The sequence below is a fragment of the Seriola lalandi genome, unplaced genomic scaffold (assembly GCF_002814215.2).
Source record: "Seriola lalandi dorsalis isolate HSWRI2012SDOR001 ecotype SW California unplaced genomic scaffold, Sedor1 jcf7180002054692, whole genome shotgun sequence".
NCBI lineage: Eukaryota > Metazoa > Chordata > Actinopteri > Carangiformes > Carangidae > Seriola > Seriola lalandi.
Genome location: NW_019525245.1, coordinates 2,686,802 through 2,703,387, shown reverse-complemented (window position 1 = coordinate 2,703,387; position 16,586 = coordinate 2,686,802). Strand labels below are relative to the sequence as shown.

At 42.1% G+C, this 16,586-nt stretch overlaps 2 protein-coding genes across 3 annotated transcripts in view; one reads left to right on the top strand and one right to left on the bottom strand.

Annotated features, from left to right (window-relative positions):
* The window catches only part of per3 (period circadian clock 3), a 15,591-nt gene extending 3,701 nt beyond the window's left edge, over positions 1 to 11,890 (top strand). Inside the window, exons 2-22 of one of the 2 annotated variants that reach the window (XM_023423484.2) lie at positions 452 to 877; positions 1,889 to 2,049; positions 2,192 to 2,310; positions 2,649 to 2,847; positions 3,185 to 3,233; positions 3,495 to 3,643; positions 3,998 to 4,076; positions 4,204 to 4,310; positions 4,606 to 4,762; positions 4,992 to 5,100; positions 5,497 to 5,625; positions 5,729 to 5,837; positions 5,938 to 6,049; positions 6,151 to 6,290; positions 6,401 to 6,565; positions 6,740 to 6,991; positions 7,095 to 7,960; positions 8,172 to 8,364; positions 8,602 to 8,788; positions 10,196 to 10,346; positions 10,432 to 11,890. In XM_023423484.2, the coding sequence (XP_023279252.1) occupies positions 591 to 877; positions 1,889 to 2,049; positions 2,192 to 2,310; positions 2,649 to 2,847; positions 3,185 to 3,233; positions 3,495 to 3,643; positions 3,998 to 4,076; positions 4,204 to 4,310; positions 4,606 to 4,762; positions 4,992 to 5,100; positions 5,497 to 5,625; positions 5,729 to 5,837; positions 5,938 to 6,049; positions 6,151 to 6,290; positions 6,401 to 6,565; positions 6,740 to 6,991; positions 7,095 to 7,960; positions 8,172 to 8,364; positions 8,602 to 8,788; positions 10,196 to 10,346; positions 10,432 to 10,554 (3,843 nt within the window). In that variant the 5' untranslated portion in view covers positions 452 to 590 and the 3' untranslated portion in view covers positions 10,555 to 11,890. Of the gene's footprint in view, positions 1 to 451; positions 878 to 1,888; positions 2,050 to 2,191; positions 2,311 to 2,648; positions 2,848 to 3,181; positions 3,234 to 3,494; positions 3,644 to 3,997; positions 4,077 to 4,203; positions 4,311 to 4,605; positions 4,763 to 4,991; positions 5,101 to 5,496; positions 5,626 to 5,728; positions 5,838 to 5,937; positions 6,050 to 6,150; positions 6,291 to 6,400; positions 6,566 to 6,739; positions 6,992 to 7,094; positions 7,961 to 8,171; positions 8,365 to 8,601; positions 8,789 to 10,195; positions 10,347 to 10,431 lie in introns of both variants that reach the window. The other variant, XM_023423482.2, reaches the window with a different exon arrangement.
* Positions 11,891 to 13,352: 1,462 nt separating this feature from the next.
* The window catches only part of LOC111667848 (matrix remodeling-associated protein 8-like), a 12,757-nt gene continuing 9,523 nt past the window's right edge, over positions 13,353 to 16,586 (bottom strand). Inside the window, exons 8-12 of the mRNA XM_023423699.2 lie at positions 15,288 to 15,446; positions 15,179 to 15,203; positions 15,005 to 15,090; positions 14,857 to 14,928; positions 13,353 to 14,768 (exon numbers count right to left, since the gene is read on the bottom strand). Coding sequence (XP_023279467.1) covers positions 14,746 to 14,768; positions 14,857 to 14,928; positions 15,005 to 15,090; positions 15,179 to 15,203; positions 15,288 to 15,446 — 365 coding nt within the window. The 3' untranslated portion in view covers positions 13,353 to 14,745. The remainder of the gene's footprint in view (positions 14,769 to 14,856; positions 14,929 to 15,004; positions 15,091 to 15,178; positions 15,204 to 15,287; positions 15,447 to 16,586) is intronic.

Below are 16,586 nucleotides of genomic sequence, written 5' to 3'. Positions count from 1 at the left end.
GGTGCATTCATTAATTTCAGTTCAGTTCTGAACTTTTTAAGGTATAGTAAGTAACATTTTATTCATAGCACAAAACAAGAATAGTGTGTCTGCAAGGCTTTGTGCAGGTTGTTTAGCAGGTATGGTGACTTGATATTTCCTCCTTAGGCTCTGAGGTCTCTGGTTTCCCATTTCCAGTCCCACAAACTCGCACTCTGGGCACTACTGTTTTGAACAAATCAACTGCCTCACATTTTCGAATGGGGAAAAAATGGAGGGCAGTGCTAGTACCATATGACCTGTGTCATAACACATTTTTTCTTCACCAGCCCTGAGGCGCCAGTCCTCTTATCTCTTAGCTTATCTATCTGCTACTTCTTCATCCAAGATCACCCTCCCTTAAATTAAATCCTGCAAACTTTGTTCTGATAATGTTTCTTACCATCTCCACTTATTTCCCTCTGTCTTGCAGTGCTCAAGGTAGACCCTTACATCCAACATTCAGCCCTGATTGAATGAACACTAATTTATCGTCACCACATGGAACCCATTCCCTCTGTTGAACACATGAAGACCCTTCCCGACCACTTTAATTGGACAAATTAGTACTGATGTGTGACCAAAGCGCAGAGATGCCTGGGGGTGACAGCGGTCCAGATGGGGAGGAGCCTGCATCACCGTCAGCTGCAGGAGAAGGCGAAGGGGAGGAGAGGGTGACGTCAGGGCAGCAGGACGGAGGGGCGCAGTCCCAGGGCCTGAGGGGAGAGGAGAGCGGAGCTTCAGGTGGAGAAGTGGGGCAGGAAGATGAGGAGATGACTAGCGGTTCACATGACCTCTCTTCTTCAGCCAATCACAGCCCTGGGAGCGCCACTGGATCCACCTCAGTTTCAACCAAGAGGTATTTGCCTGATTGCATGTGCCCTGACTTTTTGACATATTCACGTCATACCACAGTGACCTCAGTGGCTGTCATATCTCCAAACAAGTTTTGCAATGTGTGTGAATACCAACGTAGCCACCATAGCTCCGGCCCCTGCTTCTATCAGTTATAACATTGTATTCACTAAAATTACACTAGATTGGTCGTTCGGCTGATATTGGCCTATCACAGATATAGCGGAATTGGCGCATATATTCTCCGATATATCGATATCGGAATTATTTTACTACCTAATATTGGTATTGGCCCTGGCCCCAAAAATCCAATATCGGTTTGGCTCTAGAAGTTACCACTGATTATGGAGGTAAAAATTATCAGCACACCCATGATATTGCTAATTGCACAGGAAGTTTTGTTTTGTAAACTGTGATTTATATTTACAACCAACAGTTTGGGTTGTTATTTTACTCTGTTGTTGGTTTCTCTTCTAAATAACTTTATAATCAACAGTAAAACCAATAGCCAGAAGTATAAAAATTAACAATTCATCTTTTGTTCGGCAGTGTTGTGACTGTGAGCTTTTCAGAAGCTGATATTGAAGATGTTGAAACAATCATTCAACACAAGGAAAAGTTTCAGTGACTCCCTTTCACAACTGCGTTACCATGCAGTGATTACAAAACGTTAGCAAAAATACCAGCCGATAAATAAAGTGGTGTAAAACAGCACTGTAAAATCCAATCCACCTTAAGCAGTAGCAGGTATTCATAAATTGATTTTCATTTCCTACAGGTATGTGCTAAAACAAGGTACCGTCTGTGACCTTCCAGTCTAAAAACTTAAAAATATTAACTATACACCATTTGTGTTAGGTAAATACCATTGAAAATCACTTTGCGTTTAATGAGCACCAAATCTACCGTGTGTGTGTGTGTGAGTGTGTGTGTGAGTGTGTGTGTGCGCGCGCGTGCGTGCGCGTGCGTGCGTGTTTGAGAGACCTAAATATGTTTATTGTCTCTGACTATGTAGCAGTGAGCATGCTGGTGATGGCAAAGGGCAGGCCCACAGAGAAGTGATGATCACTGTGGCTGAGATGAAGAAGAGGCTTCCTTCAGACCAACGCAGTCGCAGCAAAGCCAGCACTGTGGAGGCCTTACATTATGCACTTAACTGTGTCAAACAAGTGCAAGGTAACCCAGATAAACTGACAGCTGTTGTTCTCAGAAACCGTTTTGTTTTTTTCTTTGATATCATATTAGAACTCCCCAAAAAGCCTGATATCATACAGTTTTGTTTTACAGCAGCATGTGTGTTTTGTGTTGTCCTCTGTAGCCAATAGCGAATACTATAAACTGCTGATGAGGAATGGCCAGGATGAGAGGAGAGATGCCACTGTTTGCGCCCTTGAAGAGTTGGAAAGAGTCACCTCTGAACACACCCTTAAAAACACGGTATACAACACAACAACACAAACACACAACACTCAAGAATTGATGCTACTTCACTTTGTTGCCCTAATTGTGGCATACAGTTATCACACACGAGTCCCGACAAGACATAACCTATCGAGGATTTGTTCTGAACTGTTCTTATATCACATTTTTATTCAAGGCTGCTTCACACACTTGAATACATGCATGCACGTGTACTTTTATTTTTGCCTCACGCCTGGGCGTGTGTGTGAGTGTATGTGTGTTTACTGCTTTTGTGTGTGTCTGTGACTTGGCTCGCTTGTGTGCGTGTGTCTTTCCACATGTGCGTGTGTACGTCTCTATATGTCTGTGTGTAGGACTCCTTCGTGGTGGTTTTCTCCCTGTCGAGCGGCCGCGTGTGGTACGCGTCGGAGCAGGCTCCCAGCATCCTGTGCTGCAAGAGGAAGTTCCTGGAGTCGGCCAAATTTGTAGAGCTGCTCTTTCACCAAGACGTTAATGTCTTCTACGCACATACGGCTCAGCCGCACCTCCCACCCTGGAGCAACTCGCACACAGGTTTGTACCACATTTCAGAAATTTTTATTCTATTTTTTTTTTTTTTGTCTTAAATTAAATGTAGTTTTATTCTAGCATATGTTGGTGAGGCAAATACCAACTTACTCAGTCTAACATTTTATGTATTCTTTAACTTTAGATTTTACTTATTTTAATTTTATTTTGTCTGCTTTGCAAATAAGTTTGTACATGATTATGGTTCTTTTCCAGTTTATATTTAAATACATATTCAACTTTTAATTTTTACTTTTTCGTTGTAGTTGTATATGAGTGTGTTCCTTTGTATGTTTTAACAGGCAAGTAACACACTTTTCTCTGTTCTTGGTGTCTACAGCAGGGGTTCTGTTTGACTGTGCCCAGGTCAAGTCATTCTTCTGCAGAATCAGGTCAGTATCTTAATTCTATTAAGGGACTTTCCTATTCTAGACTTCCCTAAATCTGTAATTTACACAATGCCACAATCTTTCTTGGATGAGCACAAAAGATGTGAATTCCATCAGAAATGCTCTGCAGTTATGTCTTCTAATGGATGTCAGTAAAGCACAGCTGAAGGTCACTTTTCAAAGCTCCTCCTCATGCATCCTGACTATACAGCTATACACCTATAAAGATACAACAACCCAACTCAACAAGTTATTATATTTTAGGGGTGGGAAGGACCGTGAGGGTGAGATGCGCTACAACCCATTCCGAATCACACCTTACCTGCTGAAGGTGCAAGGAACAGGAAGCAGTGGGGGAGAGGAGGAGCCGTGCTGCCTGGCACTGGCTGAACGCATCATATCTGGATATGAAGGTACAGTTAACAGCATCAATAACGGCATACAACCCAACCAGCCCTGCCAGGTGAATAGTTAGCAATAAGTTATTTATCTAATTTTTTTGTATTTGGGTGCACTACTGCTAGGACATGCTGTGATGCATTTTAAAATCCCAGTGTTATTCTTACTGAAACGCACCCCAGAGATGTTTTTTGTGAAAGTTGTGAATAATTGAATATTTTTACTTTATATTTGACTTTTACTTGATTCACAACCTTTGCATACTCATGCATTGCATGTCATTTTTTCACTGAGCCATATATAGAGAAATATGTACTTGCCCACTGTCCCACTGACAGTCCTGATGAGTATAATATTCATTCATGCAGCACCTCGGATCCCCATGGACAAGCGCATCTTCACCACCACACACTCCCCTGGCTGTGTGTTTTTGGAAGTGGATGACAGGTCGATACACACACGCGCACGCACACACACACACACACACACACACACACACACAAACATGTGCACAATGTTGAGCTATTAAGTGGCGAAGTGCTGATGAAACTAATTTAACAGTTATTATCCACAGGGCTGTGCCATTGCTAGGATACCTTCCTCAGGATCTGATTGGCACATCTATGCTGAGTAGCATTCACCCAGAGGACCGGCCCCTCATGCTGTCTATGCACCGGAAAGGTCTGTATTTAATGAAGGTGGGGACCAAAAAAGATTGTGGTTTAGGTCATTTCTAATAACTTTACAAACAGACCATATTAGTTTAGATGTTAATTTGTAATTGAAATGGATAATTAATTGATTTGTAGAAATTATAAAGAGCACATTAACCAATAACAAGTTATTTGTTGAATCCAGAACTGGGATCCACCCAAGGGTTCACTCAGGGTTGTTTAAAGTGACCGATCAGTCATTCGGTTGACTGCATTTTCATCCCACTCTTGTTTCTGACTTGAACTCTTGATGCCATGTGCAGTGTTGAAGTATGCGGGCCAGTCCCCATTTGAGCACTCTCCGGTGCGTCTGCGCTGTCAGAATGGAGACTACATCACCTTGGACACCAGCTGGTCCAGCTTCATCAACCCATGGAGCCGCAAGGTGGCTTTTATCATCGGACGGCATAAAGTCAGGACGTAAGGAGCAACAGCACACACACACACACAAAAGAGAATAATTAAAGTGTTTTATTCAGTAAAGCCTCAGTGCCTTCTATGTGCTCAAGTGGAGGGTTTGGTATTTGCATGGTCTGTCCACCTGCTTTACAGTAAAGTTCTGCAGCAGCATTGCAATTGCTAAAAACCTGTTTAATTAAATGACATCAGAATAAAGATGACATCACTGTGCTTTTGTCTTTGTCTGTAGGAGTCCACTGAATGAGGATGTGTTTGCTGCTCGTGCTAAGGAAGATTTTCCAGTTGCTCATGAGGAAATAAAAGATCTGCAAGCAAAGATCTATAAGCTTTTCCTGCAGGTGATTATTTCTGCCAAAATAATTAACAAGAATGTTTATCATTCAAATTAATGAAATATATATTATATTATATTATGAATACTTTGAGTTTTCTTGGTTGGTGATATCAATAAGAACCTTATGGGTGTCATTTGCCATCAATTTTGACACTTTGTTGCTCAACTAATTCATGTTTAAAAGAATATAGCAGACAAATTGATGTTGAAAATAACTAGAGCGTGCAAACCTAGACCACATACATGTCAATCTGTGTTTTTCTGCTTCTAATACAAACACACATAAACTGTACATAGATTTCAATTCAAGCTCACCCTCATAGGCTGATCTTTTCTGTGATGTTTTACTTTCTTTGTCTATATGAGAGTTCCCTCACTTCTTTGTGTCGCTTTGCCTCAGCCGGTTCATAACAATGGTTCCAGTGGTTACGGCAGCTTGGGAAGCAATGGCTCTCATGAGCATTACATCAGCGTAGCTTCTTCAAGTGACAGCAACGGTAACCTATGGGAGGACTCACACCGGGAACCGGTGAGACATCACAATGACATCACTTGTCAGGAAGCCAGTGGTAGCACATTTGCTCTTGCCAAGGTTGATCAAACTGATACACAATGTGTGTGTATTCTTGCAGATGACTTTGCAGCAGATCTGTGCTGATGTGAACAGAGTGAAGAGTTGGGGGAGGCAGGCTTATCTGGATCCCAGCCACAAAATTGCTCTTCTAGGCAAACCTGCCACAGGTAAATCAGTCCCACACATTCTAAATATAAAACATGAAAACTATACTTTGAAATGTGCAAAAATGTTTACATTGGCTAAAATGGCCCTTTATTCCCCTAGCACGTCTGCCTCCTGCAGCCTCCAACCCTGAAGTCAGAGATCATGAAGAAAGCAGGAAGCAAACTCACATTCCCTCTTATCAGCAAATCAACTGCGTGGACAACATCATCAGGTGTGTGGTGGTAGCATCGTTGTGCCACTCTTACATGATTTCAGTTTATTACGTGATAGAGCACCTAATTCCTTTCACATATTTGTGTTTGTGTGTTGCAGATATTTGGAGAGCTGTACAGGTCCGGCCCTTAAGCGTAAGAGTGAATCTCATTCCCTGGCCACCTCTTCGTCCTCATCCTCTACCTCAGAAGACGACAAGCCGTCTGCAGCCGGTGACATGGCTCAGGCCAGTGCAGATGGTATAACCACACAAACACACACAGTCTTCTCTCATTGTTTTATAAAATTCTGTAATATTCCTTTCAAAAGCAACATGAACTGATCCTCATCTTGTTTCTCCTGTGCCCAGTGGTGGTGTTGGACAGTGAGGTGTCAGTGGGCCCTTCAGCTGCGGCCGTAGTGGGAGCGCCTCTGACAGATATCACAATGTCCACAAAGGCCATGAGTGTGATGTCAGTCACCAGCCAGTGTTCATACAGCAGCACCATTGTACATGTGCCGCAGCCTGAGTCAGGTACATAAACATACCATTTCATCTGTGTGTCAGACATTTTAACAAACTGCATATGGGAGTTAAATCTTACTTAAGAAAAGCTCTGGATCACTCTCTTTTAGCAATTTATGAGCAGGGAGAAAAAACCTGTAAACCCTCTATTGAACATGTTTTTTTGTCAATGTTCTCTAACAGAGGCCACGGCACTGGAAGATGCACCAATGGGCAGTGAGCCTGCTGATGCTGCTCCCATCCCTGTCCGTCCAGCCCCGAGTCCTGCCACAGAGGAGCGAAGATTTGTTGGCCTCACCAAAGAGGTGCTGTCAGCTCACACCCAGAAGGAGGAGCAAGAGTATGTCGATCGCTTCCGCCATCGTATCCTCCAGAGCCCCTACAGTTCTTACCTGCAGCTGGACAACAGCTCGATGGCTCACTCCCACCACCCAGGTATGTATTTACTTGTTGAAATAACAAACAGCAGGTGTAGTAATGTTTACAAAACCATCTGATTTAGTGAATGCTGATAAGATTTGAGTCCATCTCACCATAGGTGATTACCTACGTCCATTGAGTGCTGGTGGTTGGAACCGCTCTCGGAGAGGAAAGCCCAGACACAAGCGCCCCAAACCCCAGGGTTCCTCAGACAGTTATGCCTCCCCACCTGGCCCCGCTCGCCGTGTCCCTGACTCTTCCTGGCCCTCCTCTGAGTCCTCCCAGCCCCAGATGGGGGTGCCCTACAGCCAAACATCCCCACTCCATGCGCCATTCTTCCCTATGATGGTGACTCAGCCTGGCCCAGAGCAACCGCCCATACCACAACAGGTGACTGGGGCAACTACTGTAGTCCTGCAGCCTCCAGACCAAACCCAGCCCAGTTACAACTTCAACTTTATTCAGTCCAGTCAGAGCCTGCCAGACATGCAACCAATCCAGATGGAGCCCATTCAAAATCTGCAGAATATCCAGAACTTTCATACCATGCATCCCATAGCTCCAACGCAGAGCATCAACCCTTACGTAGCTCCGGTCATGGCTGTTATCCTGCCCACCTGCCCGACTTTCACTGCAGGTTACCCGTCCATTTACCCACCGTCCACTCTCTCCATGATGCCCCAGACACCCATCACCATGACAGGCTTTGCCCCTGGCACTGCCCCCTTCCTGCAGCCTCAGTTCCAAGCCCAGCCAGGCCCCAACATGACCTCCCCGGGCCCTCTGCTTTGCTCACCCAGAGCCAGCTCCTCTGTTGGGGAGGAAGAGGAGACATCCGGACCTCGGGCTTTATTTTCCAGCTCTCGCTCGAGTTCCCCACTGCAGCTCAACCTGCTGCAGGAGGAGCTGCCCAAGCCGAGTGAAGGGCAGAGCAGCACCGGGCACAACCACGCTGAGAGCCTCCACGAAAAACATGCCAACGAGGTGCGTCTGCTGCTGTCTATCAACCTTCAGCCTCAACATGCCTACTCTCTTACAACTTTGCTCTTCAAGTTTCAAAGAAGTGCATTTCCTATCAGTCTGTCAGTAGAGGGATTTTCATACATATCCAGTACAGTATATGTGGATGTACAGTGCAAAGAACTTCAGCTGAATTCTAGTTTAGTTCTGATCGTTAAACCTTTTCCTTGCTCAGGGTGACGGCCCCAGTGAGGCTGGGAACCATGATGCCCAGTCTACATCCAGTGAGCTGCTTGACCTGCTGCTGCAAGAGGATGCCAGGTCTGGGACCGGCTCCAATGCCTCAGGGTCTGGATCAGGGGAGTCTGGAGGCTCACTGGGATCTGGCTCTGGATCTGGATCCAATGGAACCTCCACCTCTCACACTGGTAAGAGGAAAAAAAGCAAAGACAGCCCCGTCATTTGACAATTTTCATGAAAATAATTCATATTTGTTAGTTATTATGACTTTTTTTTTTTAGCACATTAATAAAAATATTAAATGGTATTAATTATTGTGATGCGAAATTAGATAAAAATTTTGTTTTTTTGTTTTTTTTTAATCATTGCAAAATTTCAAACTACAGTTGAGGACAGTGACTGACAGATCTCTTGATGGGTTACAGGCAGCAGCAACAGCAGCAAATACTTTGCCAGCAATGATTCATCAGACACATCGTGCAAAGCCCACAAGAGCCAGGAGGTTCCAGCAGAGCACCAACACAGCTTTGACACTCGGGTGGAGAACTCGATGTGGAGCATGATCCAGCATACACCTGAGCGAGTCATGATGACGTACCAGATCCACACCAGGTACATGCACTGATACCACTCTCAGTGCTTCCACTCCTGATAAAGAAAAAGAGAAAATCTGTGTTGTTAAAACATTTGATAGCTGTTGGCTTTGGCATCACAGATTGAAACGTGGCCAGAAAAGGAATGGGAACATGTTAAATGTTGAGTGACCCTTGAAACATGGAAAAAATGTTACCTTATTTACAGAGTTTCTCTTTATGGGAAAATATGCTTTAAAAGCAATACTCTTACATAAAAGAAATACATGAATAAAAGACGACGCCTAATTTTGTAACACCTGTTTTTGGAAGATAAACTATTAAAACCAAACCCATGTACCAGTATTAGCATTTCTTTCCATTTGACTGTTTCAAAGAGATTCAGCATTTACTTGTGGATTCAGCAGTTTGGTGTTTCAAAAGCTTTCAGCTGAATTCAAGTAAAATCACAATAAAAGACATCCTGTCGTTCCTTTTTTCGCCAGTCCAGCTTTTTGACGTTCAAATACCCTGTTAAACTTTTGAGGTCAAAGCTCTTTGAAATGGCCGGTAATGGCTTTGCATAATCTTCAGTTGCTTTATGACTTCCTGATGGCCTTGTTCCATCAACATCCTAGCTATCTCTCAAACCTGGATTACCATGGCAAATTGTGTGTCTCTACCTTTTGCTGCTGTCACCAGTGTCTAGTTGTAGCTGTTTTAAAGCCGCCATCTCCTGATTTGATGGTGTAATGTCATCAGCAACTAGCAATAAATGAAGTGGATCCTACCACACACCCACAAACAAATATACAAGGGAACAGTAATGTCACTGTTTAGGCTATTAGTGACACATAGCAGCCAATTCACTTGGGGGAAGCAGCACACAGCAATGAGATCTACCTTCCTCACCTAATGGAAGTTCTTATACTACTACAGTAGAAATATAACATAACATTTATTCATTTGGCAGACACTTTTATCCAAAGCAACCTAAAGTGAGGGACATCACTAAAGCTTCAGTGCAGTAGGAAATCTTAGCGTAATAAATACTACATCTATTTAATAAGGGCAAGGAAATCAAGTAAAGAGGTGCAACAAATGTGCATAGTAAGTGCTAGTTAGGGCCTTCAGAGCCCCTCAAGTCTTAAAAGATCCAGGTAAATTAAGACACAAGTGACAAGGTGAACATGAATGACACAGTATAGCAATTCTAAGGTTGTTTTAAGCTATTCCTATGCACACACGCACAGGTCCTGCGGTGTTGAATGTTTGTGGACGTGTGCCCAACAGCACCTCTGCTGAAAAAAATCCTTGGGAAATACTGAACATGTCTGATCCTTGAATGTGAGGTGATCCTAATTCCAGAAAAACAATAGTCTTTTGTCTATACTAGTCCCACATTTTTAAACTCCTCTTCTTTGTCCTTGTCTCATTTTACTTACAGGGACCAGAATGAGGTGTTAGCAGAGGACAGGGAGAAGCTTCGGGTGCTTCAGCCCCTCCAGCCTTGGTTCAGCCAGGAGCAGAGAGAGGAGCTAGCTGAAGTCCATCCCTGGATCCAGCAGCATACTGTCCCACAGGAGATAGATACACAGGTGAGGGTCTTCACACAGTCACCATAAACAAATTAGTTCTTATTGATCACCAGAACAACTTTTAACATATCTTTGTGTTTTTCAGGGTTGTGTGACCTGCAGCTCAGGAGCAGCAGTCGCCCACTCCCCTCATCCACCTGCCCCAGATAGCTCATCCCTTTTGGAGAGCCCTCAGCAGGACTCCATCGGACCTGTGGTGGACACTTGAGAGACCTGGAACCCAAAACAACCACCAACACCCAGTTCACAGTGAACCAGCCCTGCCAGAGACCCACTCAGAAAGTCCCACCATGCATCTCTTCTGACCAGTCCAGAGGATTGGGTTCCTATGCTTTAGGTTGAACTTTAACTTGTTTTTTTTTTAAAGGTATTGGATGCTGGACCACGCCCTGAGGAGTGGAGGAGGCGAGAGAGACAGCATGTTCACTGGCATTTTTTCTCAGTCGGCCTAATGCGACCGCCTTTATAGGACCATGAATACTTTACCTCTCTTCTTGTGTTTCTAGAGCCCCTGTTGGGGTTTAGTGTGTATTGAAGACTGACCAGATCCTTCGGCACCATGAGCCGCTTCATGCTCACTATAGGAAGAGGGTCCCGTGGTTGCTGAACATGAGCACTGTGTACCCGCACCCAGTTTGTTGGATGGGTGTGACTGGGTGACGAAACAAAGATAGTGCTGGCCCAGTTTGAGTATCAGAGCACACGCCTGACTCATCTCCAGTCACATGGCGTGCAGGTTGTACAGTACAACATGTGTGTGTACCACATCAACTCCCTCGATCCACTTAACATGGATGACACATAGATTTTTTTCCTGATGGACACCAAGACAAAGACACATTTGCTGCTCTCTGTTTATAATGTTCAGATTCGAATCTTGTAAGTTACTTGTGATAGGGTTTTTTTTCTCCTGTTCCTTAGATTGGTTTCCTCTTGTCCAGAGCATCAGTTTTTATGTTACTCTGACTCACAAACAACAGCAAACATGTTGATAATTTGAAATTGAACTTAGTACAGCCATGTAAGTCCACCCCAGTACTTAAAAGTGACTCCTTTCCCCAGCCAGTATCCTGTCTGGTCATCACCCTACAGTACCTGTAGGTTACCTCTAATTGTAAACAGACACAGCGGGGCCCCAAATGTCCTCTGATCCTGTATTTACTTACTGATTGAATTTCCTCTTAGACTCTGCGTAGCTGTCTGTTTGACTGGCTGTGTGTTTGTGTGAAAGAGAGAGGCAGAGAGGAGTTGACATTGATGTTTGTACCTGATTCAGATTGCAGGTGAGCTTGTGAATGTATGCGTGCGTGTACGCACTGACCGATTGTGAGCTGCTTCCTTCAACACAGTTGTTCAAGAGTTTAGGACAGACCAGGGTTTTCTACCGTTTTTAGATCGAAAGTCTATTACAGTACCATGTATTTTATAGAAAATGTACACAAAACAAACTTCACAAAATGTATAAAAAGCCATTTGTCTTGATTTCAGGGACTGTTTGTTTGTGACACAAAGGAATGAATAAATGAGCTATGACCTAAAATGTACTTCAGCGTGATTGCATTATAAGCACAATACACAAAAAGTAAGTAATAGCTGTAGTTATACCCACTGTCATTGAGAAAAATCAAGGCTCAACAGAAAAATTAAAAAAAAGAAAAAAAAAAAAAGGCAGACATTAGCAATCAGCGCTTTTGCATATCTGGGGATTTAAATGATCTGAAGAAGAGTGTGATGTGTAAAGCACAGAGTAGGTTGATCCTGACATTTTGTAGACTTTGTAGCGTTCATTTTTTGTTGTTTGACAAACACCCACATCACCATGTGATGTGGGTGTGTAAATGAACACAAAAATATATTTTTGGTTAAATGAATTGAATAAATGAAAAAAAATAATATTAAAACTAAATAAAGAAAACAAAAATTTTTAACTAGCGTCTTTGTGGCTTGTCAAAATTAAGTTAATGTGGTGGGGTTGCACTTGGGTATCAGAGCAGAATTGTGACCTCAGCTTTTTTAAAATCCTGGCTACAGCTCTGATCTCGACATACACAAGCTCAGCTGCATTACACTGTTCCTAATGTAGTGCTCCTGTAGTAATGACAAGATGACAAGGATTCACAAAAGTTCCCCTCCAGACATGTTCCAAGATATATAAAAATGCTCTGTTTTAAATGATAATTTGTGTCTGAGTCAGTTTTCCATAAAAACCGTTCAGTTACCTGGTTAGGAAAAAAAAGTTTTGGAAAAAAAATGACATCTACACCTCCTCCCTAATTGAAAACTTCAGAATCATATACAAGTATTTTTCATTTCAGAAATGTAATTACTGGATACAATATGTCTCCTGCGTGATTGAAAATCTATTCTCAGTTTATGTGCATTAGAGGCTTCAAGTTTTCACAGAAGCCTTTTTAACCACTTTTAAATCATACTTTTAGCTAAAAACTCCATTCAGAACTCAAAATGTTCAGAAACCTTCCCTCCTTTTTGGTTGTATTCATCTGAAATCTCATTCATAGTTTTTAAACAGTGACAGTTCAAGTTTCATGAATGTTTCTGGGCCTTGATTTTTATATTAGTGTGTATGTGGCAGCGAGTGGATGACATCACACACAGAGTGGGGAGAAGCTGTTCAACTGGTTGGAAAAATATCTGTTTAACTGATACTTTCTTGTACTTTCAATTTTAAAAAGGTCACAAAAACTAAGGATTTTTACACCTCGATTCAGCTTCTTCCCAATCTTCATATATTTTCTTTAATCAAGTTCAAGTTTCATGCTTATTTCAGGCCATTAATAATGTAATGCAGTTTAGGCTACACATACTTTTTTTCACTGCTTAAACAACAGTTTGCATTCTTCAACCATTTTCCTCATTGCAGTGGGATTGGGAGTTTGAAAACTGTCTTCTACTAGTTCTCAAACTCTGAACATACATAAGTTTGGACAGTGAACAACAGAAACATCCAAGAGCAGTATGACCAAAACACATTTTTGAGTGGAGGGGGATTTTTTTATGTTAAAATTTTATTGTATTAGCAGCACAGCACATAGGTAGTTCCCTTGACACCAAGTATAAATCAGCCAAATGATGATAAACTGCGAATAGTTAAGTGAAAAAAGCAGAAGCCAGCAGATATTGTGAAGTGTTTTTGCTGGAGTTTGTACCGACGTTTACACTTAGTCCTGCAAATAGAAAAGATGTTCCACTTTCCCTATAATATTAACATTTTGTTATACATAGTTAATGCAGTGGTTCTCAAACTGGCGGATGTACATGAACGGGACAGGAAATGAAATGACATTCTTACTTGTCAAACACAGATGCAGCAACATTATGACTGCAATGATCATCACACATCAACACATCAGACACATCCAAAATATGAGGAAGCTAATCCTGCTATCTCATTGTGTTGTGTTTTACATGCTGGCTCATTTCCACACCGTCATGACGGTGTGTGAAGGACACTTGAATAAAACAGAGCCATTGTTAGTATTATTAGTAACACCTGTGCTTCTCCTAATGTAACAAGTCAAAGTATCATCTGTGAAAAAGGGCTGTTGCCAAACATGTCTCCTGTCCACATTCAGTTCACAAGTAATAACATTTACTTTCATATTCAAAACGTCATTTGAATACAAAGAGGTATCTTCTCTTAACAAGTTAGTGTAATAACCAATTAGCGAGCGGCAATAACACTTAATTTTAATACATGTAAAAAAAAAAAAATTTAAAAAAGGGACTATTCCTCAAAAAAAAATACAGTCTCAGCATCACATAAAATTTGTACATACACTGCTTGACTGGTCAGTTAGCATACAGTAAAGCCTAGAGGAAGCAGTACACACTGATATTAACACTTCAGTGATACTTCAGTCCAGTCAGTTAAGCCATGATGGAGTATGTGAGTAAACAGAGAAGAACAAAGTGGAAAGTAAAATATCAGTATTTTTTTTTTTTTAACTTGAGGCATAATGATTGAAGCTGTAATAACTGATAATTCATATTCACTCAGTCACTACTGAGTCAACTTTTATTCAACTGAAGTACAGTCTCTTCTTCTCCAAATCAAGGTTTGGCTAAAACTCCCCTCTGGGTGGTGCTATGGTGCCGTGCACAGTCGTCCAAGTCCAGTCTTTTTAGTTTGACAATAAAGTACAATAAAAGAAAACAAATTCTTTTTTTTTTGTATCCATGTCTCTAACTCTTTTTTTTTGTTTGTTTTGTTTTGGGGTTTTTTTCGTTTTTTTTCTGCATTTCACAACGAAGCGTTCTGGCGACATTGCTTCTCTCTCTGTGGCGTCTCTCCTGCCAGGACAGAAGGCAGTGTGTTTCATTTGGAGCGCAGCCTCTGGACCAGCCAGTGGCTCCAGTTTCACTTTTTCCTCTCATTTTCTCACTTAGCAAACTTCTGCATCTCTGCAAGAAGCAAAGAAAAATTTAAGTTAGGGGGGGGATACAAATGTGAGATAATTAATGACGGTTGAGTTTGGATGTGCTATTTTACCTTTGTCAAGGTCAATGACTTTAGGCTGAGTGTTCATGTGGGCCTTCACTTTCAGCAGGTTGTTCTTGTAGTCTAAAAATCACACAGGGAAAAGTTAAAAAAAATGCACACGGTCAAAAACACGCACACAGTTTCCCATCTAACTCACCGAATCTTCTTTCTTCCTCGTTGCACATATTGACTTCAGTCACGTCCATCTCAAAGTCATCCGAGCTGCTGTGACTTCTGCTGGACCTATCGCAGTGAGAAGGAGACATCTGAGTGTGTGTCTAAGGGTAAGACAGTGATAATGTGTGTGTCTTTGCGTGTTTACAGCACTCACCTCATGGATGCCTGAGGATAATACTCTGAAAATACAAGAAAAGTAGATGAGACTCAAGAAATTCAATGCAGATCAACCTATTATCAGACTGAGATGTTGCAGTTCAGACCTTTGATTTTACGCCTGCGTGTGATGAGGATAATGATGAGGATAATGAACACCAGGAGGAGGAAAGACGTGAGGACGTAGCCCAGCGGCAGGAGAAAGTGGTGTCTCTGGTCGGGCAGAATAACATTGATGACTCGCGGTGATTCAGCCTTCATGGTATCTGAGTACAGCAGAAGATCACAACAGTCAGCATTTCATTTCCTCTACTCTTCATATCCTCTCTCACAAACAGGCCAATGTGTCATCATGAGGTTTACAAATGTAATAAACAAAACCAGACCTTACACTGAACAGTCATTACGCACCTCATGAGTAATACAAAAACATTTGATTTATCATAGCTCACTTACTGTTTCTCTTCACTCCCCTTTTGTGGCTTTGCAGATTTAGAATATTTGAACATCATAGTCTGAAACAATAAAACTGTGTGCAAAGCCTCAGTATGAGCAGTGCTTGTCCATTTTCCTCTGGTATGTAGAATGAATCCTTTCTCCAGTTTGACTTTATTTGTTGAGTAGTTCTTACAGACCAAATTTTCTTTCACAGACATAAAAACATTTTTAACCACGCCAGCAGCGTGGTTATAGCGATGGCGGTGCTGGTCAGTGCGTTCACTGCTTTGAGCCAGAATAAAATATCTCGACAAGTATTGGATGAATTGCCACGAAGTTTGGTGCAGATATTTGTGATACTTAGAGGATGAATTCTACTGACTTTGGTGACCTGCTGACTTTTCCTAAAGTGGCACCATCCGGCCAAAGTTTCTAATTATCCTGTGAAATATCACAGCAACTTGCCCAGACATTCGTGGGTCTCTGGCAAGAAATGGCCATTACTATGTCTTCATTAAAGAAGTAAGACTAGATGTGTCACATATTTGTGTAGCAAACAAGAAAATTTTAGGAAGTTAAATCTTCACTACCTATTGAAAATCTTTCATAACAGCATTTTTGTTACCAGTTTGTTTAAAAAACTATAAACTTAAACTTAATTTCTGCCAAATTTAATCTCGTCTTTGTTCCAAGGGGAATTCAGTGGTTCATGTTTAATGCAGTGGCGGACTAAATGTAATGCTTGGAGACTAACATGTACTCCTTGGCAGAGATTTCCCTCTAAGCCCAACAAAAATCATTTTCAGTCCATGCCTGTGGCTGCGTACGTATTTGTTGTTGCACATGCATGAGCGTGTGTGATGCTTCCTAAGCTCTGAACGCTGATGACATTTCCAAGGCAGTGTTTAATAATTAGCCGGCTGGGCTTAGATCATGTGTGCGGTTCTGCGGAGTGTTAAGAGGCGCGG